Here is a 26,314-nt window from a genome sequence, read left to right as displayed (position 1 = left end):
CAAGAAACTCAAGATCGTCCCAAAGCAATGCAACAAAGAAAATAATGCATAAGTAAAAAAAAAAAAAAATAAATCAATAAAAATAAAAAATCCAACGAAAATAAACACTTGCAGAAAATATCCAAAATTATGTAAACACTTCTTGCTGAAAATAAATAATAAATAATAAATATATATATATATATATAAAAAGACAGAATTACATTTACATTACATTTATTAATTTAGCAGATGCTTTTATCGAAAGCGACAAAATGAGGAAACACTCTCAGCAGCCTGCAAAGTGCATCTTTTGGATTTCATAATATATATATATATATATATATATATATATATATATATATATATATATATATATATATATATATATATATATTATTATTATTATTATTATTATATATATTTTTTTTTTTTTTTTTTTTTTGCATGCTTCATTTGAGAAGGTAAAACAGATTGCTTGTATTCCGAGTGAGTATCGTTGTGCAACACAGTTTGCAGATTTTATTTTTCTGCTCTGTGTTGGCTTTTGTGAACCCACACCACAGATGTCACACCTGTTTTAACAAGTTCCTCTTAATTTTCTTATCTTGTTTAGGATTCATCCAGTTCTGTGGAGATGTCTTTCTTTTATCAATTCGGGTCAAAAATGATTTGCATCTCCATGCTCCAGAGATGGTCAGCTGTTTCATGTTCGACACGAACATGAAACACAGATACGCATGTCAGATGAGTCAAGTCATTTTTATTTGTATAGTGCCTTTCACAACACACATCGTTTCAAAGCAGCTTTACAGAAAATCAGGCATAAACAGAAGAAAAAACTGTGATATCTATAATGTCTTAGAGTCATCATTGTGTAGTTTGATAAAATACGATTGTGAATTGTGTTTAAAAATAAGTAACTAAATAATAATTGTATTTATAACTCCAGTGAGCAAGCCGAAGGCGACTGTGGCAAGGAATACAAAACTTCATAAGATGTTGTTTAATGGAGAAAAATAACCTTGGGAGAAACCAGACTCACTGTAGGGGCCAGTTCCCCTCTGGCTAACATCATGAATATAATGCCAATATTACTTATGTATAGTGCAAGTCATGGTTTAAAATTATTAAGCTAAGTGTAAAGGGTCAGTGTTTAAAACAAAGATTTTGTATGAATTGTAAGATTAATGACTAATGTCTTTGAAGTTCATGCTGGATTAACTGCAGAAGTTCACATAGATGCAATTGTCCTTGTTAGTTGGCTGATGAAGGGTTTTGTTGGCAATTAATTGAAAGTCTATGTATTCCATTTCAAGAGTGTAGTCCATTATTAGACTGAGGTGATGCAAGCAGAGATCAGTTAGGTGCATCGCAGTTCAACCTGGTCAGTAATTTCAGTGAGGTCTACCATAAGTCCAAGGTTCAGGCAATGGCATATGAAGTATCCCATGTCTTATGGTTGGAGTTGGCATCAGTTTATCCTCTGAAGTCCATCGTAATAGACTGAAGTGATGTTTGGCTGGCACCGGCTGCTATTAGTCATCATCACACAGTGACACATAGCAGTGGAGAACAACACAAAGCAGGAATGGAGCTGGATCCAGCCGGTTCTGGTGAGTCCCGAGGTTGAGACAGGGAAACAAATAAAATAATATTAGCATAGATGCCATTCAATTTATTGCAGAGTTATAGATCAGGTAGCATTTTGAACCAATTGAAGTTTATTTATTGAACTTGCTGGACATCCTCCCAGTAATGCATTACAATAATCTAGTCTTGAGGTCATGAATGCATTAATTTGTTTTTCGGCATCAGCAACAGAGAGCATGTGTCGTAATTTAGCAATATTTCTTAGGTGGAAGAATGCTGTTCTACAAACATTGGTAATTTGATTTTCAAAGGACAGATTGGTATCAAATATAACACCTAAGTTCTTCGCTGTTGAAGATGATGTAACAGTACATCCATCGAGAGTCAAATTATATTTTAGTGGCTTATTTTTAGAGGTTTTTGGTCCAATAATTAGTACCTCTGTTTTGTCAGAATTGAGTAGAAGGAAATTTCTGGCTATCCAATCTTTTATTTCATTGATACACTCCGCAAATTTGGAGAATTGTGAAATCTCATCAGGTTTTGAAGACATATAAAGTTGGGTATCGTCGGCATAACAGTTGAGATAAGAACAGATGAGAATCATAATAAGCACTTATGAAGAGCCAAACACGAGATGAATGTCATTGAATTTGCTTTGGCGGCCACCTAAATTTTGCCATTAAAAACTCTGTTCATTGTTCTTAAATTCTCTGTCTCACATGAAGCCCAGCCCACGCTGTGCACATGGATATTTACATATCGCGATATACACGATATAGCAAAATCTTTATCGATTGATACTTTATATCGTCGCCACAATATATATCGTCATATCGCCCAGCCGTAGTCTGTCAACCAATCAGAATCATGCATTCAACAGACTCGTGGTATAAAATACAATAAAGCATGTCAGGTGGCATTTACAGAATATTCATTGTTGGATTCAACTCTTGACTGATATTTTAAGCCAGGTTGTGATGTTTTTGATTTGCTGAGCTGTTCAGGTGTTGTATTTGTCCCATGGGCAATTCACTCAAGCAGTAGGGTGGTGGGCATGTGTCAGCTATTTTGATCATGAAAATCAAGATGGGCTGTAATTAATACTGGCTCTATTCAGTGATGGAAATAAAGTGTGTAAGGTTCACTGCTCTCTTTATGATGTTTTGGAGACTCTTTATTCATACTGCTCATTTCTGACAAGAGCCACAGTGAGCATTTTGCCTCTCAGAATGCTGTGCGAATGAATACACAATTTCTGTGTTATTTCTCAGAGCCTGAGTTGTTTTATAAGTCATTAGTTCTAGGGACACTTTGGCTTTGTTGAAATTATACACAACTGTCCAGCATACTAAGAAATTGACAACATCCCTCATATAGGCCAGAAACCTGTGACTGGCTGACGAGTGAAACCTGTTGCTGTATTCTGGAGTGTAGCACCTGCTTTGGTCGCCCTGTAGTCTGTGTGAAGCACTCTCAAGGGACAGTAAATAGTTTCAATTTTCCCTAAGTGCAGGATGGGTAAATAATCAGATTATTGTTTATATAATTTCCTTCATATTTCAAATGGTTGGGTTGCCCTGTAGCTCTCATACTGTATGGGTCACTAAATTGTTCCCTGGAAAGCTGTTCTTTGCTGTCAACAAACACCAATTCCAGATATCTAAAAGGTGCACTCAGTATTTTCTTTATGCTTCGCTGGCCTATATGCCAAGTGCTCATGGACTATTGCCACATCCACACCAAGGCCACTTCCACACAAATGCGTCTTCATTTGAAAATGCATGAATTTCACTACGTTTACACCTCTCATCCACACGGCATGTGGAATGGCATGTTCCTCCACCGAAAACTGAACATTTCGAAAACGGTCCCCATTATTGCTTACTTTTCAAAACAATGACGTAAGGAAACTGAAAACTGAGTTTTCAAACGAAGATGAATTAGTAAGTATGTGGCCTAATTCGTTTGAAAAAGCATTGAATTTGCTACGCTTATGCCTCTCATCCACAGTGGAACGCTGAAACTATAAACTCTGAACGTGGACATGCCCCTATACAGACACCTTATGTTGTATATGCAACATCTTGCAAAAGCAATAGGTTGCAAGAAACCCCTTACAATTATAACTAAACTTAAGGTGTTTCTTGCAATTGTGCCCTGAATATCAGTACAGTATTGTTCATTTTACAGGTTCCTATTTGTTTAGTGCTGGTGTAACCTTAAGCTGACCAACCTGGGTGTATTTTTAACTGTAAAATCAATATTGACCCTCTGCTGTTCGACCATTACCACAGGCTGGGCTCAACATTTTGATAGGGGTGGGAAAAGCAGTCATCTCCTCTCCCATCCCCCCCACATACTCTGCATTCCACCAGAACAAACGCTCACTTGTTGCTTTAGTACCTTAGATCAACAGTTGCTGAATGTTAGACACTTTGGACAAAAAAGACCCTGCATAAACTATTGTCAATGTTACTGTCCTGTCCTAGTACAGTGAGGAATGTAAGGAGTTAAATTGAATAAAATGAGTCATAATGATAATCTATATGATAATTAGGTAATGTGATTGAATGTTTGATGAGGTTTGTGGATTTTGCACATAGTTTAGTGTTAGAAATTTGAACAAAACACTAACCCTTAGTATTAAATTTGGCATACTAATGTTAACATATACAACTTTTAATGTACAAAATGTGTGTGTAGAAATTAACCTTAAACTAAGTTTAATAAATGCTCCCAAAGTATTGTTTATTTTTAGTTTATGTTAACTATTGTGTTAACTAAAGTTCACGAATACAACCTTATTGTAAAGTGTTATGAACATTATCTTCACAAAATCTTCAAATCTAAATTTTAGATTGTATTGTGTTCTATTTCGGACCATCAAAACATTAACAACACTTGTCCTAACCATAATTTATACTTAGAATAAAGTGTCCAGCAGAGTGGCCATGCATCCTGTATATTGTGTCCTGACCTCACAATTGTACTTTAATTTAAATTAGTTGAATATAAGTTGGGACATGTGAAAAGAGTCACAAATAACGCATCATCCTGGGAAAAACGGGATGTCTGTTTGGCTTAAATAAAAGAGAACTTCTGTTTAAACCCCTTTAAATACAATTACTGTACAGTCCATCTCCAATGAGTCTTATCTTTGTCATATAATGTACTGAACAATCACAGGCTTGGAACAGTCTTCTGCTACCAGAGCAAAATGATCATCATGCAATCAGTGTTGTAAGATCAAAGCCCTCTTATTTAATTGTAATGTATGAGATGAAGTAAATTAATTTCTTGTACTAGACAAATTTGAAGAGTGCGATTCAGAAAGGTCTCTTATTGTGACTGTGGAGTTTGTGGAGGGTCCAAGCTGCCCTCGCAGTGGGGTTCAGGCCGAGGCTATATATAGGCTATATATGGGATTAGACCCCTCTTCATCCCCAGTGGCACCACATTGTGCTCCAGCCTGCCCTGCATGGGGGGCTTCCTCTGATCTGATCGGCTAAACGTGATTTTCTGGCCCCCATTGTGAGTTGATTTGTGGGCTGGTGACCCTCGCCGCTTGCCCTGTGACCGCCAACCTTCAAACAGAGGCATGACTTGAGGGCCCACATGAACTGTACACATGAGTTGCTTTCTGCTGTTCAAATGAGTTCTGGGAAGCATAGCTAGTCCATTCACGCCATGTTTCTGAGAATAGTTCGTAATGTGTTTTTATTTGCGCTACGTTAATGCAGATTAGTTTTAGCACAGCTGATTTTATGCCCCCAAAGACATTAAGATGAAGAGTCATAAGATGAATTTTTGTGCAGTTTACATTTAAACTGAGTCAAATATGTATGATAAGTGTTGGTTGAATAAATCTTTCAGTATTCTCAGTCTCTTCAGAGTCATTTGTATTAGATGACTTAATCGCTTGGCTGAATGGTAGAAGGTGAGTGTAACAATTATGGAAAGGAGGAAACTGGGACCAGCTTGACAAACACATAGACATTTAATAACACTTTTCAGTGTGTAAAGAAACAAAAACCTGCACTGCTTTTCAGCCAGCTACGTCAAATCATAAAACACACAGAAGAACACGGACAAGCTTCGTGCATCTCTCTCACGTCTGCCGCTGTCTCTTCTCCTTAAATACTCTCACCTCCCTTCGCTGTAACACGAGGCCGGTGTGGCGCACAGGTGGAAGTCATTTGCCACTTAACTTCCCGGCCTCGCTCTGCCCAGACACCACTCGGCTCCGCCCTGCTCACCACAGTGAGTAAAATTGTTGACATGTAATTTTCACAGTATTTTTCCTGCTTTCTTGCAATATTTAACTTGTTAGGCACATAGAACTTCTCACCAGGTATTTCGCAACACTCTCATTTGACAGACGTCATTGTGAGTAATTCCTGGTGTCGAGCTAGGAATGTTTTGCGGATTACTGTGTCTTTTTTCCCATGTGATAATACAGCCTGTCTCTCAAAGAATACTCTTATGTTGTGTCGATTTTTATGCTCGTAAATTTAGAAATTCAAGTCCTCTTTGTCCCACTGTAAAGTTTTATGGGAAAATAGTTGTGCACCAGGCCCTCTGAGACATCAATGTGCTGTTTTAGAGATTTGTTTGACATTTCATCCATTGTGAAATTCCTAAATAAATTTAGATGTCCTGCGTCATTTTAGTGGCTCATTCTGGCATCTTAATGCAGCTGTGGTCAAGCTGTACTCCAGATCTCTTTAGATATTATATACTTGGTGTAGTAGCACCACCAGTTCTCTAATAAAGAGCTACTAATATGGCTGCTTTGAAGATATTCTTATTCAAAGACCCTCTTATTCAAAGCCATTTTAAATAAGTCTGGATCATCTTTGAAGATCCAGTTACACCGTCTTGTTTAAAAAAGGGGGAAAAGTAGAATAAGGGTTGGGAATCAAGAACCGGGTATTAGCCTACTTCAGTTCCATTAAAAAAAAAAAAAAAAAGGCAATCAAATATTTTTCATGACAGTTCACAACAATTTTTTCCTGTATGTATAAAAAATGCAGTACATGCATCAGAGCCACCTTAAACTTGGCCGCTGTGATGATGATCAGTGCATCTTTTTTTTCTGTGGACTGTGCATGAGAATATGATCCAGAATCAGTAAACCTGTCAAACTCCCTAACTATTTCACAAACCTTAACGTATAGTCATCTCTTGTACGTAAGAGGCTTGGAAGCTTTAACACATTAGTCCAACTTTTTTTTTTTTTTTTTTTTTTTTAAATAGTTTACCATTTCTCAGCAGTGAAGCCCATTAAGGAGGTTGGCATGGAGCAGAGATTAGAGTCCTTCGAGAGAGCTGAGTGTGGGGCAAGGTGACATATTCATTCCTACACTGAGCAAAACACAGAGAATTATAGATAAGGCATAACTGTCTGTGAGTTTACAGGGCTGGCTGTACCAGTGTACATGTGTGGGCTGCGGACAGCTGTGTACTAGCAGGTCTTTGCTGATTTGTGGAATTTTATGGTTAGTCACACTAAAACAAAATTTGTGTTGTGTTCTGGCCCAGAATTTGTTTTTTTAGCCCACTTGCTACTTTATCTCTTTCTCTTCTCTTTTTTTCTCGAATTTCAGATTTACAGGTGTGGTTTCTTCTCTGGATGGGTGAGATTTTCCAGGAGAGGGTTCTTTTTTTATTTAAAAAAAAAAAAATTTTTAATCCCTTTTTCTCCCCAATTTTGGAATGCCCAGTTCCCACTACTTACAAGGTCCTCGTGGTGGCGTGGTTACTCACCTCAGTCCGGGTGGTGGAGGACAAGTCTTAGTTGCCTCTGCTTCTGAGATAATCAATCCGTGCATCTTATCATGTGGCTCGCTGTGCATGACACCGCGGAGACTCACAGCATGTGGAGGCTCATGCTACTCTCCACGATCCACGCACAACTTACCACGCGCCCCATTGAGAGCGAGAACCACTTAATCGTGACCACGAGGAGGTTTTTGACTCTACCCTCCCTAGCAACCGGGCCAATGTGGTTGCTTAGGAGACCTGGCTGGATTCATTCAGCACACCCTGGATTCGAACTCGCGACTCCGGGGGTGGTAGTCTGCGTCAATACTCGCTGAGCTACCCAGGCCCCCACCCACAAGAGTGTTCTTAATGAAACTGTTACTTTAATTGGCCCTCATGATGAAATAAGACATGTTGAAATACAACTTGAATATCAAATCTTTATAACATGGTATCATGTAACAGGCTTCAATGGAAAGAAGGAGGTGGGAACCGGATGAAACATCAAAGTAATGTTTTAATTAACTCAAACACAAAAACACACAAACATAAACGCATACAGGGCAGCTGTCTGTAGTTCTCTCTCTCCTGAACTGCTGCATCTGGATACACTTATCCCTCTCCTCGGCTGATTAGCCCGCCCTCCCCCTTGTCACACTCCTCCCTCCTTTGCCTCAAGCCAGGGAACCCCCGGCATGACTTACACTCCCCCCCCCCTTCCAGCCCTGCCTACCGGCAGGCCTTTCCTGCCTTCCGTGACCTGGGAGGGAGACAAGGGGAGGGAAAACAAAACAACAAATAGAGGAGAGGAAAGGCCAACGCGGAGCGACAGTGAGAGGGAGAGAGGAGAGAGAGGAAAAACTTACTTGCCGGTTCCCAGACACGCTGTCGCCTGGTCCTCGCTCACTCCTCCACCCTCTGGCGGACAGAATGCCCCTCTGCATTTTGGTGGACCAGATGGTCGGCAGCAAGCCCCTCCTCCCCTCGCGGATGGCAGCCATTCTTCTGACCCCGCCACAGTTTGGCGGCCGGAAGGGAACTCCTCCGCCCCTGGCAGCGGCCCCACCACTCCAGGCAGCCGGCAGTGAGCCCCTCCTCCCCTCGCAGATGGCGGCCGTTCATCCGCGTCCAGGCGGCTGGTAGCAACTCCTCCTGCTACTTTGGGGTGAATGGCAGTGGCAAGGACTCTACGACGGCGCATCCCTCCTCCTTCCCGATCTTCGGCACCAATGTAACAGGGTTCAATGGGAAGGAGGAGGCGGGAACTGAACGAAGCATCAAAGTAATGTTTTTAATACATTTAAACACAAGGTAAATGCATACAGAGCAGCTGCCTGTAGCTCTCTCTCCTCAGGCTGCCACATCTCGTTGCACTTATCCCTCTCCTCGGCTGATTTGCCCGATTGGGGGCCGGGCGTGCGTAGTCACGGCCCGGCCCTGCCCTCCTCCTTGTCACATATCTGTTGAATTATGGAATGATATCTGCCCCTGCATCTCTAATGTTGCATCAGATTTTGGGAGATTATGTTGTCTCTGATAACACTGATAGTTTTAATGCTTTTGGCCACATCCCAGTAGTACAGGTAGTATACAGTGCATCTGGAAAGTATTCACAGCGATTCACTTTTTCCACATTTTGTTATGTTACAGCCTTTTTCCAAAATGGATTAAATTCATTATTTTCCTCAAAACTCTACAAACAATACCACATAATGACAACGTGAAAGAAGTTTGTTTGAAATCTTTGCAAATTTATTAAAAATAAAAAACGAAAAAAATCACATGTACATAAGTATTCACAGCCTTTGCCATGACACTCAAAATTGAGCTCAGGTGCATCCTGTTTCCACTGATCATCCTTGATGTTTCTACAACTTGATTGGAGTCCACCTATGAAAAATTCAGTTGATTGGACATGATTTGGAAAGGCACACACCTGTCTATATAAGGTCCCACAGTTAACAGTGCATGTCAGATCACAAACCAAGCTATGAAGTCCAAGGAATTGTCTGTAGACCTCCAAGACAGGATTGTATCGAGGCACAGATCTGGGGAAGGGTACAGAAAAATATCTGCAGCATTGAAGGTCCCAATGAGCACAGTGGCCTCCATCATCCATAAATGGAAGAAGTTTGGAACCACCAGGACTCTTCCTAGAGCTGGCCGCCCGGCCAAACTGAGCGATCGGGGGAGAAGGGCCTTAGTCAGGGAGGTGACCAAGAACCCGATGGTCACTCTGACAGAGCTCCAGCATTTCTCTGTGGAGAAAGGAGAACCTTCCAGAAGAACAACCATCTCTGCAGCACTCCACCAATCAGGCCTGTATGGTAGAGTGGCCAGACGGAAGCCACTCCTCAGTAAAAGGCACATGACAGCCTGCCTGGAGTTTGCCAAAAGGCACCTGAAGGACTCTCAGACCATGAGAAACAAAGATTGAACTCTTTGGCCTGAATGGCAAGCATCATGTCTGGAGGAAACCAGGCACTGCTCATCACCTGACCAATACCATCCCTACAGTGAAGCATGGTGGTGGCAGCATAATGCTGTGGGGATGTTTTTCAGCGGCAGGAACTGGGAGACTAGTCAGGATCGAGGGAAAGATGAATGCAGCAATGTACAGAGACATCTTTGATGAAAACCTGGTCCAGAGCGCTCTGGACCTCAGACTGGGGTGAAGGTTAATCTTCCAACAGGACAACGACCCTAAGCACACAGCCAAGATAACAAAGGAGTGGCTATGGGACAACTCTGTGAATGTCCTTGAGTGGCCCAGCCAGAGCCCAGACTTGAACCCGATTGAACATCTCTGGAGAGATCTGAAAATGGCTGTGCTATTTTGTTTTTAGTTTTTTATTTTTAATACATTTGCAAAGATTTCAAACAAACTTCTTTCACGTTGTCATTATGGGGTATTGTTTGTAGAATTTTGAGGAAAATAATGAATTTAATCCATTTTAGAATATGGCTGTAACACAACAAAATGTGGAATTTTTGAATTAATTGCTGTGAACTTTGATGATGCCAGCACAGTCTACACAGGGTCCAACGGATCAGATATCAGGCTGCCAGAAGATGCAGTGTTTGGAGTATGCACGTTGTCTTTCCTCAAAGTAGAACATTTTCAGATCTAGAGCTTGGTATTGATACAGATTTCACGATTCGATTCAATTCCAATTCACAAGCTATCAATTTGATTTGATTCTATATCAATTCATATTGGTCTATTTCAGTTATAATGTCCATTATGCTTACAAATAAAATAAATTCTCTCCCAGCTAATGCTGTTAATTATTCTGGGTACCTTCTAACTAGGTACAATACGAAAATATTAATTTTACAAATTATATTTTATTTGTTTTCCATAATTTTTGTCATATTTTGGCTTTTTAAAAATGTGCAAATCCATGTATTTGATCAGCAAATATATTATATTGCATATATTATATGTTACATCTTGTGTAATACATAATGTGTACTATTTACAAGGATTTACATTGATTTGTAAATCACAAGCTGGAAATTGGCACCGTCTCTTTAAGAAAACCGTCAGTTTTGTAAAGAGCGTCTGTAAAAAGCATGTATTAACAAGAGAGGACTCGAATGGCTTCTTTACTTTCATCCGTGCTATTCTTGATTAGAATTAAATGTTTTTTTGTTGTTGTTTTTGATCAGCAATTGACTGTAAAGAACAGAAAGGGTATTAAGAAAGATTATTCAATGACAGCTGGATTGCATGGATTTTAAGTCGCATAGTGCAAAATTTGCTCTCATATGCGAGTGATTTACCTGCATTGTAGAGAGTAGCGCATATAGTAAAAGATTGATCTTGGGATTTAAGAATCGATATTGTTCAAATGCAGATCGTTCAAATGAAGATCGCAATGCATCGGGAAATATATATTTTTACCAGTCCAATTCAGATTAATTTACATGATAGTTCTGAGATCTTGGCTTAAAGTCCAAACATAAGGGCCTTTTAGCGTTCTTGCTCTAAAAAAAGCTAGAAGCAGCGCAAAGAATATAACAGAATGCAGGTGTCTTGAGACGCTCTTTTAAAAGTTAACATTGTTATTTTACCTGATACGGTGTCCAGTGGTCAAAGACGTCCATCTAGCATATGGTTACATAGAAAAACAATCGAAAAAGAGCGCAGATGAACACAAAAACTTGTTCGATGTGTATGGCCCTGAAGGAACTCTGTTTAGAACAGGAAGAAAGGTTTGGGGAGAACTGTAACCCAGTCAAACATAGGACACAAAGGAATGTTTAACAATCTTGAGAAACTGAAATTGCTTGTCAAAGGCAACGTGATACCACACCTTAAGGACCTCAGAAGCTTTGTCCTTTATCTCCGAACCCAACATAGCAAATGTCTACAGATTAACCTTAATATTAGACAACCCCCAATCCAACCTCACTCTTCTGGATTAGGGTTTTGAAACCAAGATGGCAATTGTATCCTGTAGATTAGATCAAAGTGGCCCTCCCATTGACCCCCAACACTGGATTAAAATAGTCTGGAAAGAGGTAGATTTAATGTGTCACCTTGGACTCTTTACCCCCATAACATAAGGAATGGACTAATCTCCTCGGCTCTCCCACACAAATACACACATGGTGAGGGGTGCTAAAATAGCCCTGCAAGACCAAATAGGCCTGTCCACTTGATCTGACTCCAATCCTGTTTTCGAGCAGTGGGTTCCTGGTACAAGATGAGTGGTTAAAGATTAATTGGCCCTGTTTAGCATTTGAGGCCCTGGAAAGCCCATCAAAGAGACACAGCTTCATGTTGGGAGTGGAAACCCTGTCCGTGGCTTATCCTCGGCCTGTCTGGTTTTTCTCACGGACATTATGCCCAATTTAACATTAGGTTACACATTATCAAACAGAATGAGGAATAAACAGACTCTTCTCATAAAATTACATGACCGTAGTGACATTTTTGCGAAATGATACTGAAGTTCAGAGGTGAAATGTCCACTGTGTGGTGCTAAAATTGAGTTAAAAACAGATGAGGTTTTTACAGTTAATGCTCTGAGTTTTTAATCAACAAAATCTTTCCTACACAAAACCTTAAACCTAACCTACTTACATTATTAGATGACTTATTTGATATACTTGTCATTTAGCAGACATTTTTATTAAAAGAAAATTACAGTGCACCAATTGCCGATCTTGACAACCAGGGATTGTCAAGCTCCAAAACGAGACAAAAAACAAACAAACATAAAAGTACCTTAAAATTAGTCTATACGACTTTCGAGCTGTATTCCAAGTCTTTTTAAAGACATACGATTGATCTTTTTGAGAAATAGACAAAATTGTAATATTATCGTGACATTTCATTGTACACTATAATATAATGTCAATAATTACACAATTCGTTGTGTTTTTGTCAGAGTTGCAACCAAAAACCAAAATCTGTCTCTCTGTGTGTGAAGGTGATTTTTCTGTTGTCAACAGATTTCTTTAGTTTATGATAATTAGGCCCTCTATGAGGTTTCTTTATATTTTGATCCGCTTTACATTCCACAAACCCTAACCCACGTTCATTTTTTCCCTGTTGTCTACCTCTCCAACATTGAAAGCAGACAGTAGATGTCAAGTCTAGCTGACCAGAGAGAGAAAGGTTTGCCATGGTAAACCATGCAGAAAGCTCTGTGTGCTGGTCAGCGGAGAGTCGTTGCTCTGTGGGAGATGTTCAGTCTTCTTAAATAAAGCATATCTGGAATGCAGGGGCTCAATTCATAAACGTGAAAAACAGAAGGGAGTGCTGGTTGTCTTTTTCTCCCTCTGAGTGATGGACAGCTGTGTGGTCAAATGAAAGAATCAAGCACATTCCTGTCTCCATGTGAGGCGCCTGATTTATATGCAGAAGGAAATGTTGGAGGATAAATACGGTGTTGGCTGAAGTGCAGGATTTTGAGATATTTAATCGGAGTGAAGACTTAGACATTATGGTTTGCCAAAAGTGAGGGTCTCAGTGAATGCTGTTGTTCAGTTTTACAATCAGCTGTCCTCCAATCACTTGAAAAGTAATAATCTCAAGTGATTTACAATTAGTTTGGGGTATATCTCAAAGTAATGAGTTCTCACAATGGTGTCTCCTCAACAATCAGACCACATTTGTCCCCTGATTTCTTATTGCACTTGACAGTCAATGTCAACCATGTCATTCAAGGGTACCAAAGCATCCATCCATCCATCCTTCCTTCCTTACTTTCGAACGACTTTTTAACTTTAAGGCAAGGTTTAGTTCTGATGAATGTTCCTCTTCTAGTTTCTTTCCAATGGCCTATGTTCTACCTGTTGATCCAAACCAAAGCACCTTCAGAGCTCCAATGCAAGTCTGTGCATGTGAGTATGGGTGTGAGCATACAGGGTGTTTTTTTTAAAGTTTGCCCTTTGTGTACAGTCATGGGAAAGAGTGGATAAAATGTGGATCAGTGGGGTACTTTGGAGCAGGGGGAGATGCTAAACGCAAAAGCCCCTTTACCATGGTGCATGTAATGTTGTGATCCTTGTCTACCTCAACAAAAATGCACCAGGGGGGTCGAAAGTGCAGAGGAAAGCATTAGACTGTCCACCCTGGCAACTCTGGTCAAAAGGGCATGTTAAAGGCTGAGTAGTCTGATATTTACCAAGTCTTTTGACTTTAATGCATAAAGGAGGCCCATAACTAAAGTTGTTGATCACCTAATTACTGTCTCCTACAGCTGATTGTAATGCTGTTGACTTCTGATCAGATGATGCAGCCAGTTACCTTAATGTTTTAACCTGAAACAGGTGGTTGTTTGAACTCCAGTTTTGGGCAGAGCTAATCTTATTGTCCATCTCTGGATTCTAATAAAAATTCATTTTTAGCGCTATAATAGCAGATTTTTATAATCCTTTGTTAAGTGCGGTTAAACCTCACGCAGACTGTTAAGTGTTGAAGTGTTATGGACCACATTAAAGACTATAAGCTCTTTATAATTTGATTGGGCCACAGCAGGCTCAATTGTGACATACAGTACTGCATGCACAGACATTGATAAAATATATACCTCTTTGTATGAAGTGGGCCAGTACACCAGTATTGGTGCAAGATAATTTTTCCTTCACTCCTATCCCATGAGCTCCTCCATGTAGAGTCCCACAGTCACATCTTCTTCTGAAATGCTCCAGATTTATTGTTCCATAAATGCCTCATGCTGCAGGCCCCAAAGGAGACAGTCCCACTGTTTGCAAATGGCCCCCAGAGACAAAAGGAAGGTTCACCAAATCAGAAGAGCTTTTCTTGTACTGCTAAAAGTTTGCTCTTGGTTCAACAAGGTTTCCCGTCATCACCAGTGAGGGGTTCTCTTCCTTGCTAAATCAATCTGTTGGTGAGTGGTCATGTTTGGCCTCTGCGGTCCCCAGTGAGAACAAACTCGATTAGGGAACTGCAGGGTTAAAGGGATAGTCAACCTAAAAATGAAAATTCTGTCATCATTTAGGCCATGTCCACACTAATACATTATCGTTTGAAAACGTATCTTTTTCTCTACGTTTTGGCCTTCCATCCACACTGAGACAGCGTTTTTGTCAGCGAGAACTAAGCTTTTTGAAAACGCTCTCCCAAGTGGATACATTTGAAAACGCCGTCTTCACGTTGTAGTGTGAATGGGGAAGACAGAGATATCCATAAGCGATGATGTATTTATTGTCATGTGACACAGTCATGTGATCCATTCAACCCAAAACAATCAAGATGGCAGCCCGCATTGTAGCGGTGTTATTGTGCCTGCTATTCACTTTGATAGCGTTGATAAAGATACATTTTACTTTGTACAACCTTCACAATGCATTCCTTCAAAGGTGACGAGAAGTTTACTCTGAATTTTTGTCCGCCAATAGAACACAAGGCCAATTGCATTTCAGACCATACATGCAACGGTAATTTTTGCTTGTGCACTAAGGGGATTTAAGCATTTTCATAGGTTTCATTGTGGATGAGCAACTTTTGGAAAACACTTGAAAATGGCAGTGTGGATGGAGAGCGTTTAGAAAACGAAAACACCGTTTTCAAATGTATCCGGATTAATGTAGACGTAGCCTTACTCACCCTCATGTTTCTGTCTAAAGGTGGTTTTACATGGTACGTGGTCAGCGCTTGTTCCCTATTCATTTTCAATGAGAGGGAGGTGGCAGGCGACAAAACAAAGGTGGCAGTCAAATTGGTGCCGCTTTCCAATCTCGTTCACGAGAATCTTGCTGCTTTGTTGTGCACGACATCTTGAGGCACACACTGCGTAAGATACAAATATTTTATATCTCCGTGGCTGCCGCTTGTCATTGACCAATCAGAGGGAATTATTTTCACAACCAATCAAATGGCATGTAGTGTTTACGTAGTCAAAAACACATTATGGAGGAGAACGTGGCAGTGGCTGTGGCAGATTTTCCTGAACTTTATAACACAAACAAACTTAAATGTAGCACTTGTGATTATTGTTATTTATATGTTATTTAAGGTATTTATAGAGTGTATACAAATATGCCAATACAAAGATGAAATAACAAAGTCTATTTCTTTGACCACTTGTTGAAGTAAATGTAGAACACACCTGAGACACGGAATACAATATTTACAGTAATAACACATTTTATGAAGAAATAAGTGGCTTTTTATTTAGTTTAATTTGCTATTACTTACATGCAAAACAATATTTACAGTAATTGCCTCAGAGACACAGCATCTTATCACTCGCTAACATTGTTTGAACTGAAACAGTAGGGGGCATCAGTGCACTTCGCACCACCTCTCGTGTAAATGGAAAACGCCTGTACAAACGAGAAGCGGCAAGATCGCAAGCAAAGACTGCCACCCACCGCATCCTGTGTAAAACCGCTTTAACAATATTTTGCATTCCACTGAAGAGAGAAAGTCATAGAGGTTTGAAACAACATGAGGGTGAGAAAGTAATGACAGAATTTTCATTTGAGGGGGAACTATCCCTTTAAAATGATCAGATTCTAAACTTCCCATCCTTCCCGCTGGTCCAGGGCTCAGTTGTGCTAATTGCTTGTTTTTTGGATTGGCTCAAGCGAGCAGGGAGCCATTTAGAGTGTTTGATGGCAGTAGGTCTTGTGGCCCCATTCTCTTTCTGTTCTGCCATACTGAGCAGAACTGAACTCAGCCCCTTCCCGGGATGCGTGATTGTGTGTGCATGTGAATGGGAGTGCTGTGTGGGGATGGGGCCATGCTTTGTGTGTGTGTTATTGTCATTCAAAATGCAATGTCTTTAAAAAAGGGTTTTTAATTTGACCCCCACCAATTAAGAGATTTAGGCTCGGGCTGACTGGCGGTCATCTTTGACCCACCTGCTTATTATACTCTGTGTCTTCACATCATGGTGTGAAATCCTCTTTTACTCCTACTTATTATCTCTCTTTACCAGATTGTTTCTTTTGAAAGTAATGTGAAAAAAATCATTGCTGCTAGACTGAAGGAATATTTCAAATTTCAAAAAAAGTTATTCACTACAAATGACTAATTACTACTCTACAATCACAATCAGATTACTGACTTTACTGATTCCTTCACAAAAAAGAGTCACACTATTAACTACTTTTAAGTTACTTTCATACTTCACAGAAAAGCTTTTTTATTTTCTTTTTTTTTTTTTAGCTCAATGAATTCAAAATAATTTGTTATTTTGAATTGAGCTTGAATTCATAAATAATGTCTGTATTTCCTTCCTTGTTTATTGATTCGTTTGGGGTTGCACACCCTTCAGATGTCACAAAACGCAAAAAGATGTACATATTAATGTATATTTTGCTGTGTTCTACATTATTTTGGAAATATGTGTAACCCAGGTAATTAAAAATAAGCCTAATTAACTTTATGGAAAGTCAGTAATTTTAAACTGATTACAAGAATTTAATATTTCATGCGCAACACTACTTTTTGTACTAAAAAGTAATTAGATTACAGTAATAGATTAATTACTTTGTAATTAGACACCCAACACTTCTTTCTACTTTTGTAAATGTTCTTAGTCTCATGTTTCTTAAGTGAAATGTTGCAAGCTTTTTTTGGCCTGCGGTTTAGCAGACCAGTAACACAGTTGCAGCTTTGCAATGGTCAAGCTTAATATTAAGATTAAGATTATACTTTGCCATCTGATTAAGGTGCCTCTGCTTTACTCTGGGGTCTTGAGTTTAAGCCCTGCTCTGACCAGAAACAAACAAATTGTGAAAGAACAACAACAAAAAAGAATTAATTCTCTCTGTTATTTACAGCAAACCCCCCCCCCCCCAAAAAAAAACGCCCTCACATCATTCAGCACTGGTTGACATAGTGATAATCAAATCGAGGTTTTGGTAAATTTTTTAGCCAAATAATATTTCCAACCAAAGACTTAATATTTTTCGGAAGCAATTTTTAGTAAACCACCATTGACAGAGATGTTATTTTTTGTTTATGACTTCAAAATTCATGAATGAGTCAAGGCACACACCTTTGTCTCTCCAATTTGCTAGCAACGCACTACTTGTTCTTTCATACACACTACGCAGATTTAATGAAAATTTTGTTGTTTCTGCCTGAATTTCTTGAGGGTGAATCCAGTTGTAGAATGAGGCTTTCACTCGTGTAAACAACCAAAGTTTGTTTGTACAGAACAGGAATAAGCACTCAGAAAATGAGTGACACAGTATCCAGTTGCAGTGTGGCCAATGAAATGTTTTCTCAAACCTGCACTAAACTGTTCTCTTATCAAAACCCAAAACGCATAAAAAAAAAAAAATATAAAAAACTTAAACACTGCCCCTATCTTTGAACCACCTCTCACTGTTACCCAGAAATATACATACATAACTCCCTAAAAGAGTGATAATGGGGAAGTTGAACTTCCTTTTGAATCATTTAAGGCCTTTTTTGACTTAATAGCTGTTGATGATTTAACTTGGAAAGGATGGTGACTTAAGACAAAACAATCACCGAAAAAACACTCACCCACAACTCAGAGTGAGACATTCAGTTGAAAAGACTCACAGAAAGACACGCTATGCACTCCTACATGCAATAACCTCATCTGATGTGTAATAGCACTCCTAGCGAGGGGTTTCGGGGTCAGAAGTGCAGAGTTGGCCTCTCTCGAACAGCAGGGGAGCTTGTGAAGATTGGATGTAGAAAACTGAAACAAAAGGTTTGGTTCAGTTTTCATAAGATAACACCAAGTTATCTCATCAGAAAGTGGATATGCATGACACTTGATGAAGATAAATGAGGTTCAAAGCCACAGGACAGTGGCAGACTCTGCTGTTGCTGTTGGTAAGGGCAGCAGGGGTGAACTTCAGTGTTATGTAGATATGTTACTCTATGAGTGAGGCATACTGATTCATGAAGTGAATAGTCATTTAGCAGATGTTTTATCCGAAGTGACTAGCAGAACTCTTATTACAAGGACAATTCCAGCCCTTGCTCAAGGGATCAAAAATGATGGTTCATGGATTCCTTGTGGGATTTGAATCTACAGCCTTCCGTTTATCCACCCTATAATTTTGCCACTACACCACACTGCACCTGGAGGGTAGCCTACTTCGGAAGCCTGCTTGACTCTACACATTAAATCAAATTATGGGGTGGATTTTTAAATACTAATTAGTGTTTCAACTTCTACCCTTCATGGCCTTTTTTTCCAAGAGAAATTGACGCAAATGATTCTAGATCAGCTTTCATACTTTTGATTTTTAATAAGTGCTCCTTTTGATAAATCAGTCAGTTTGATAATTCAATAAACCCATATATAATAACAATTTGTTCACCTATATAACTCTTCTGCGTAATACTAATGTGGTCAGACAGTCTTTCTGGCCAGAGAGCAGCTGTCATTTCCATAGCAGTCACCATCCACGGCAGCATTAGTTCCACCACGGTCTCTTTTTGTTGCTCTACGGAAAAGAGACGGAGCGAAAAAAGAGGGTAGAGGGGGTAAAGTCTCCCTGATCCCCTTTTCCATGCGACGGGTAATCCAGAAGCCACTGTCAGCACAAATGTGGCTTTGACAGCCGGGAGAGGGTGCGACTGGACGTGGTGTCCCTGAATGTGTTTATGGTTATGTGAGTGTGTGGGTGTGTGTTTGTGTCATTGCAAATCTATGCGGAAAACAGGTCAAAAGAACCTGTGCAGAAAGAGGCCACAGTTTAGACAGCGGTGAGGGAAGTTTAGTTCCAGTTTAAGATATCTTAATGCTTATTTACACTTGGTCACATAATTCGTCTTGATTGATTAGATTGCTTACCAGTTGGATATGCACATTTCATTAATAATATGTTTCAGCAAAACAAATATATTCGATCTTCTAACCTTGTGCTATATGGAAGTATAGGGGAGTTCTTTTTCATGATGATAATGATGCCGATCAGTGAAATTTAGCTGCACTTGATGTGTCTCATAAAAAACTAAAAATAGGAGACAGTTAGAATTGTGTCAACGATTGTGGTACAATAGGCAACAGATTACTTTCTTTGTTACTTTTTCAAAACCAAAGAGTTAAACGGGAGAGAGAGGGGAGTCTGCACTGGATGCGATGGCTAACTTTAGATTTAATTTGCATTAGTTAAAGCATTCATTTGATAAAAAGAGACTGGCCGTACGTAGTTTCCATTTGGGAGGAGTAAAGAATACAAATGTGGCCTGAACAACCAGATGAATTTACACTTGACCAATTTACACTTTTACACTTCTTTGCATCTCAAACTACCTCCTTGACTGCTATCTTGTCTTGGAGGGCATTTAAACTGGGTCTTTTCATGATCGGATAGCTAGTATCAATCAGTGAAAACACATGGTGTAAATACCCCCATGAAGAGCTTGAATGAATCTGGAAAGTGGACGGCACCGTTGCTGGGTTGTGCCGTGGGTGATTGGAATGATCAGACAAAATCAACAGTCCAAAGTTACATAATCAAGTGGATAAAAGAGAAATGGATATCTCAACTATTCACTTGGAGTATCTCTGAATCAAGTGTGTTTTAAGAAAATGAGATGACTCAAGGTATTAATCAGACTGGTTCATTCCATTACACTTTCAAACTGCAGGTTTCTAATCTAAACAAAAAGTTTATTCAGAGTAAGTGTAAGCTGTTCTTCTGTCAAGTCATGTTAAGTGTTTGATTACATTTTTGGGATTGGCATTAAGTGTCAACACATTGGCATTAGGTGTCAAATTAAAAACACAAACTATTGGTCTATTACCAGAGCTGATTTGAGATGTCTGGTATGTGCACATATTACTTATATTTGTGTGTGTGTGTTAGTGGTTAAAGCTGAGTTTTGTGTGTCTTATCAAAGTTTTATTTTGCCATCATGGTGTTATATGCTGTTATTATTTTGCTGTTGTTAGTGGTGCTTGCCAATTTTTATTGCTTATACTTAGTGTAAAGGCCGAAGCATACTCTACGCAAGTATGTAAATGCAGACGCTTCTAGCTACGCAAGCTTGATTTTGTTTGTTATTGCATTCCAAAATCTGTTGAATTCTCAATATTGCAGCATGGGGCGCTATAGCGGACATTTTTGTGAACTGTCTGCTTCTACGAGTCATGGCGGAGCAACAGTTTGAAGAGAATATTGCAGAACAAGTAAATATAAGTAAATATATTTATAACAAATTACCTAAATAATAACAAATCCAGTTTAATGGCACAGATTTATGATAGTAACTCTATTGCTCCCTTGAGCACTGAGGGTTGTTCCCACCACAGTAATGCAAGAACACACACATAGCATGTTCAGCCAGACCACACGTTAGCAATGCACTGGCCAATTTGCGTATACGCATACTTGCGTTAAGTATGTTTCTGGCCTTAGTGATTTGAACAAACCTAACCTTAGCACTTACCCTAAGTATTAAACTTTGGCAAGTAAAGCCCAAAGTATACTTAGGTTTTGACACGAACGCTTAGCGTCTGCATATAGTCAAACGCTAGCCTTTCAAACTATACTTTATTTGACTGTGCGCACATACACAGGTGGTTGGCGGATGCGCTATGACTGCTATGAGATACTGGACTATTTATCTTCAAGTGTTTATTTATACCACAAAAGATGTCTTTATATTCCTTCAGATTCAAGTTATACAAATGCAGTTATCTCCTGACCTTCTCACACACGCTTTCTTGACGAGCACATCCACTGTTGTTGTGTACATATTCGTCTCCTGTTGTTTAGCGGCGATTGCATCTTCCTCAAGAGTTTCTTTGTGACAGCAACGGCCACCTTGTGGACCCAGAAATTACTGCAAATAATTCCAAGTGCATGCGCAATCTGCGTGTTCAAAGTACGCACGGTTTCAAAAATCAGGCTGCACTTGTTCAGTGCTCGAGGACTCTGCTGATAATGGAATTTTTGTGCTGTGCGTCCTCTACACGGAAGCCAAGCAATCGCGTCTGACTGAAGTATACTCTGGGTTTAACTCGTCAAATCTAGATTTGCTTTTTGCTATTATACTGTTACAAAATGTTTTGCTTATGACTGTAATGTGTGTGTGTGTTTTTTTTTTCCAGAACACCAGGACTGTTTACATCAAGTGGTTCACGAGCGTCTGGGAGAGCTGTTGCGTGTACTGAAAGCCGTGATTTCGAAACACCACTCCCTCAATTCAGTGGAAATCCTCAGTGCAGCAGGGACCCTCATTGCAAAGGTCAAAGGTAAACTCACCTTCTCCAACTTTAATATGACACAGTACAGAAAAATTAGAAGGGGAGACTTACTCACTCTCTCTTTAGACACGTTGATCCTTAAACTCCCTCTAACTGGCTGCCCAGTCCTGCATTGCACAGTGGAACATCACTCTGAAGTCTCTTGTCTCTGGACTGGTAACCATACACCTGAAATTGTCAGAGATTATTTTCCAGCAGGACTACAAGTTTCTCACAGAACATACACAAGTCAGATCCCTTAAAAGAGACTTCTTTGTTTGTCAAGATAGAATGTTCTCAGAGGACTGAAATTACAGTGCGGTTTGAAAAGCAGAACAATGCGCATCTGCAAGTGTGTTTGTGTGTGTGCACGTGTGTTGGATGGACAAACGGTTAGACTTTGAGTACAATGTCCTTGTTAGTGTGAAGAAATCCCATTTCGCTCAGTTCCTTGGTAAGAGATAAGCATCTCCATGCAAAGTGATTCTTCAGTTGGCTTGTGGACAAAATTCTCAGAAGTTATCTGCATATTTTTTGCTCTCGTTTAGACACACTGTGCTTTTTTCCAGGGAAAGAATAACAATCTGGTTGAGGGGAGGTAGTTGTGTGTGTTTGCGTACACTGGCCTCAAAAAGTGTTTGTATATTTAAGTCACACTTAATTATGTAAAGAATGCCACTACATTAGATAACAAAAAATCAAACCAAGTGGCATCTGGAAGCAAATGATGCTTTATCTTTTCACAGAACTAATTTCACTTATCTGAGCAATTTTTGCAATTACTTTTGACCAGCTGGTCTCAAGCTCATTTAAATGGATGTATGTATTCCCCTCAAGTTCACAATGGTGTCTTAGCAGAGCAACCATAGGTGTAGGTGTCACATTAACTATGGACATGCACCACTAAGTTTGACAACCAGAACAATACAAATACAGATATTTTGTTATATAATGCAATGACATTCAACTTGTCTGGTATCAGAGATGTCATTATTTTGTGTCAAAAGGTTGTGGGTCCCCATTTGTTAAACAAACAGAAGCAGAACTTGGTAAATGACAGGTTTTGGTTTATCTTATGCTCACTTTACCTGCACTCTACGTTGTTAGTGGGAACTGAGCCTAAAAGCCTAGCATTGTTTTCACATTTGGGCTCATAGTGGGCCATGTGATGTTTCTGTATAAACACATCTCCAAACCTTTTAGCTTCCTCATTCTAAATAGTTCAATCCTGTTATGCAACCTCCTGTGTGGAGTCAAATAGCAATGCAACTTATTTAACTTGAAAATATGGTTAATTTGACTTAAATATGATTTGTTAAAGTAATATTCTGGATTCAATACAAGTTACATTCAATCGACAGCATTTGTGGCATAATATAGATTACCACAAAAAATGAAGGAGGGATGAAAAAAGAAGAAGCAAAAATTGTGATTACAGTAAGGCAATTGCAATGGAAGTGATTGGGGCCATAGACAGTAAAATACACACTGTCTCAAAAGTATAGCCAAAAGATGTAAACATAATACTTGTTAACATAATTTTAGTGTCTAATTTGTTAAATGCCGCAACACTGGTAAATTCCTGATTTTATCATTGTAAAATCATGTTAACACATACAGTATAATGTTTACTCTTGTGGCCATACTTTTAAAACAATTTTAATGACTATGGACTTGCCTCCTTCACTCCCATTGTAATTTCATTACTGTAACTGCGATGTTTGCTTTTTAAGCACGAGGGAGTTGAAATTATTTTTGTGGTAATCAATATTATGCTAATAATGCTATCAATTGAGCTTAATTTATATTAAACCTGGAACATTCCTTTAAACACTAAGGATGGGTCAGAAAATGACTAGTCAGGTCAACTAGTAGTTTTAGTTAAATTTCTTTCTTTGTTTAGTTTTGACACTTTCTTTAAAGATAAATTTAGAGATGCAAGTTCCCTATAAAAACTTGAGGTTTTAGTGTCAGTAGCATCTAAATTCGTTCCTTTTAAGACCAAGTAGCTGACTATTCATTCAGAAAATCCACCTAATAGTTTATTTTGGAAATATTTCATTTTTTTACACCCCTGTTAAACACCTGATTTCCTATCATTGGTAGAAATTCCAACTGCCACCACTAGAGGGGCAAAATGCCTCTTGTGTTTAATACACATTCATTCTCATACCAATCTCTCTGTCTCTGTCACACACACTAAAACCTTTGTAATGTGACACTTTAATCATCAGTGTTCTAGCTCTGTAGCACAGAGATTAGAATAAGAGAAAGTTGAATATCCAGATCGGGAAGCTAGAGGCATTATAAGAACTCCGCTGTGGAGTTTGAACAGGCCAGACTCTCATTTTCAGCCCGGCACATGCATCCGCTGCAGAAATGTGACACTGACCCCACTGGCTGGGCCTCAGGATAAGATGGGGACCAGCAGGAGTTCAGGCAAACCTTCACACAGAGGCTCTAGGGAGGACTAGGGTCCAGAACATTATGTGAACATGGTAACACAAACTCCCCAGCTCTCCAAATGCTGGATCCTGATGGGAAGATGTGCGCTGATGTTGACGAACCTTGTGGGACCTGTCCGTGATAATTTTCGTGCTAAGATTCCATTCCGTTCTGAGGAAATAAAAACCTGGCCTGTGTTTTCTTGAAAAAGAGCCACAATGAGATGTTTCATCTTCCTCTTTTAGTATTGTATGGCTATTACACAAGATGGAGGCTTTCTCATGCAACATACTGCACATATTGGATTTCAAGAGTAATTTTCTCTGGTATTGCGTCTCATGGGCAAAAAAGGGGTGTGTTTTTTCTTAGCTGGGGTAGTTTCCATCGGTCCTCACATCTCTTTACCTCTCATCACCTCCAGCCTCCAAAAGCCCCCCTCCCTCAAATGACTGACTCAGGACTTTTTAACTAAATGCTGCCCTTCTGCTTTCCTGACTCTTTTGTCTATGAAGACGGCCACATCGAATTTCTCTTTGCACCTAGTTAGAACTTCATTTTAACCACCTCTTATGTGAGGACGTGTGAGTGTCATTCATATCTGAGCAGATAAGTCTGGTATCTTCTGTGGGAAACATCTAAACTCGGTCTCCTGGGGTTCAGTTCAGTGTTTTCTCTTGTACATGTTTTATCAGTTCTTCCCCTTAGATTTGGAAGAGAAATTGATTAGCAAGCCTGACTGGTGCCTGCTTTCCCAGGGAGGGGGGAAAAACGAGAAAAAACAATGTAATTTTTGCTTGATGATGCAACTTCCACATTTGGATTTTATGTGGACGGTGAGGGCTGCCATTGTGTTCTCGTGAGCTTCAGGATGTCCTGTTGGGGAGGGGTATGTGGAGGGATGAGGGGACGTGACGACCAGACAGAACTTTGTAAACGACAGTAGAAGGAGCGGCAGGTCCACATCACATTTGCATTGAAATCTAAAACCATTTTTTTTTAATATCTCCACAAGGTTTTAGAAGATTCTCTTGACTGGCTTGGTTTTTCATTCAATCAAGGATTGTCCTCAAGGAAAGAGCTTGTTGGGAAATTTTGAGGAAAGACCCTAAATAGTCTTCCAGAAACTATTTGATCTTGACTTTTCTTGCCATCTTTAGGCGTCTGACTTCCCTGGTTGTTCGGTGTGTGCTAACTGGATGGGAAGTGTGGTGGTCGGTAAGTTGAATTGAGTCTTGAAGGCATCATTAACTGAATGCTTATCTGCTTCTGAGACAGGAAACCCACACTAAGATTGTGCATATTTGTTGAAACAAAAAAGAGCTTCTAGAGTTTTCCTCTTAAGAGTTCTTGGAATTCTGAAGGTGTTCCTGTACCTCAGCTGGTAGGACATTGCGTTAGCGATGCCAAGTTGCTGGGTTTGATTTCCAGGGAATACGTACCGATAAAGTTGATACCTTGAATGTACTGTAAATTGCTTTGGATTGAAGTGTCTTCTGAATGCATAAATGCTCATTTTCATTTGAATGGCACCAGAAAGTTAAACTGCAATGGTTTTCATTGAAGGTCTTCAACAGTTTTCCAGCAATGGTTGGATTTGTTAGGAGAGATTGCAAACCTTTTGTAAGCAAATAGAAGGGAATCTAGTTGAAATCAGATTGAATGGAGTACCTGAACATCCATTGGCCTTTTCTCTTCACAAATCTTTGTTCCCCTCCATTTGGGAGGTTGGATAGGTGGTGGGGTGGATATGGAATCGAGGGGGGAGGGTGTTGAAATAGGAATTGCATCAGTGGTTTTAGTGGTTTGACAATTGTTTATTTTCACAGTGTTTATTATTAGAGCTGATTGTAGCTTATTTA

At 39.5% G+C, this 26,314-nt stretch overlaps 1 protein-coding gene and 1 long non-coding RNA gene across 6 annotated transcripts in view; one reads left to right on the top strand and one right to left on the bottom strand.

Moving 5' to 3' along the window:
• Nucleotides 1-26,314, top strand: part of LOC127431748 (rho GTPase-activating protein 29-like) — a 76,062-nt gene that overhangs the window by 20,223 nt on the left and 29,525 nt on the right. For 3 of the 4 annotated variants that reach the window (XM_051682272.1, XM_051682273.1, XM_051682271.1), the window contains exon 3: nucleotides 21,876-22,019. In XM_051682272.1, coding sequence (XP_051538232.1) covers nucleotides 21,876-22,019 — 144 coding nt within the window. Of the gene's footprint in view, nucleotides 1-21,875; nucleotides 22,020-25,379; nucleotides 25,671-26,314 lie in introns of those variants that run through there. The other variant, XM_051682274.1, reaches the window with a different exon arrangement.
• LOC127431750 (uncharacterized) lies at nucleotides 516-22,357 on the bottom strand. Of its 2 annotated transcripts, none has more exons than XR_007895643.1 (3): nucleotides 22,083-22,357; nucleotides 18,323-18,503; nucleotides 516-1,592 (listed from the first exon to the last, which is right to left on the bottom strand). It is a non-coding gene; the product is annotated as an uncharacterized LOC127431750 (long non-coding RNA). The 2 variants fall into 2 exon arrangements; XR_007895644.1 differs by having other exon boundaries at nucleotides 517-1,592; nucleotides 22,087-22,357.

This window comes from Myxocyprinus asiaticus, chromosome 41, assembly GCF_019703515.2.
Source record: "Myxocyprinus asiaticus isolate MX2 ecotype Aquarium Trade chromosome 41, UBuf_Myxa_2, whole genome shotgun sequence".
In the NCBI taxonomy this organism is placed as follows: Eukaryota; Metazoa; Chordata; class Actinopteri; order Cypriniformes; family Catostomidae; genus Myxocyprinus; species Myxocyprinus asiaticus.
Note: the sequence above shows the minus strand (reverse complement) of the source record. Positions and strands in the feature narration are given on the sequence as shown.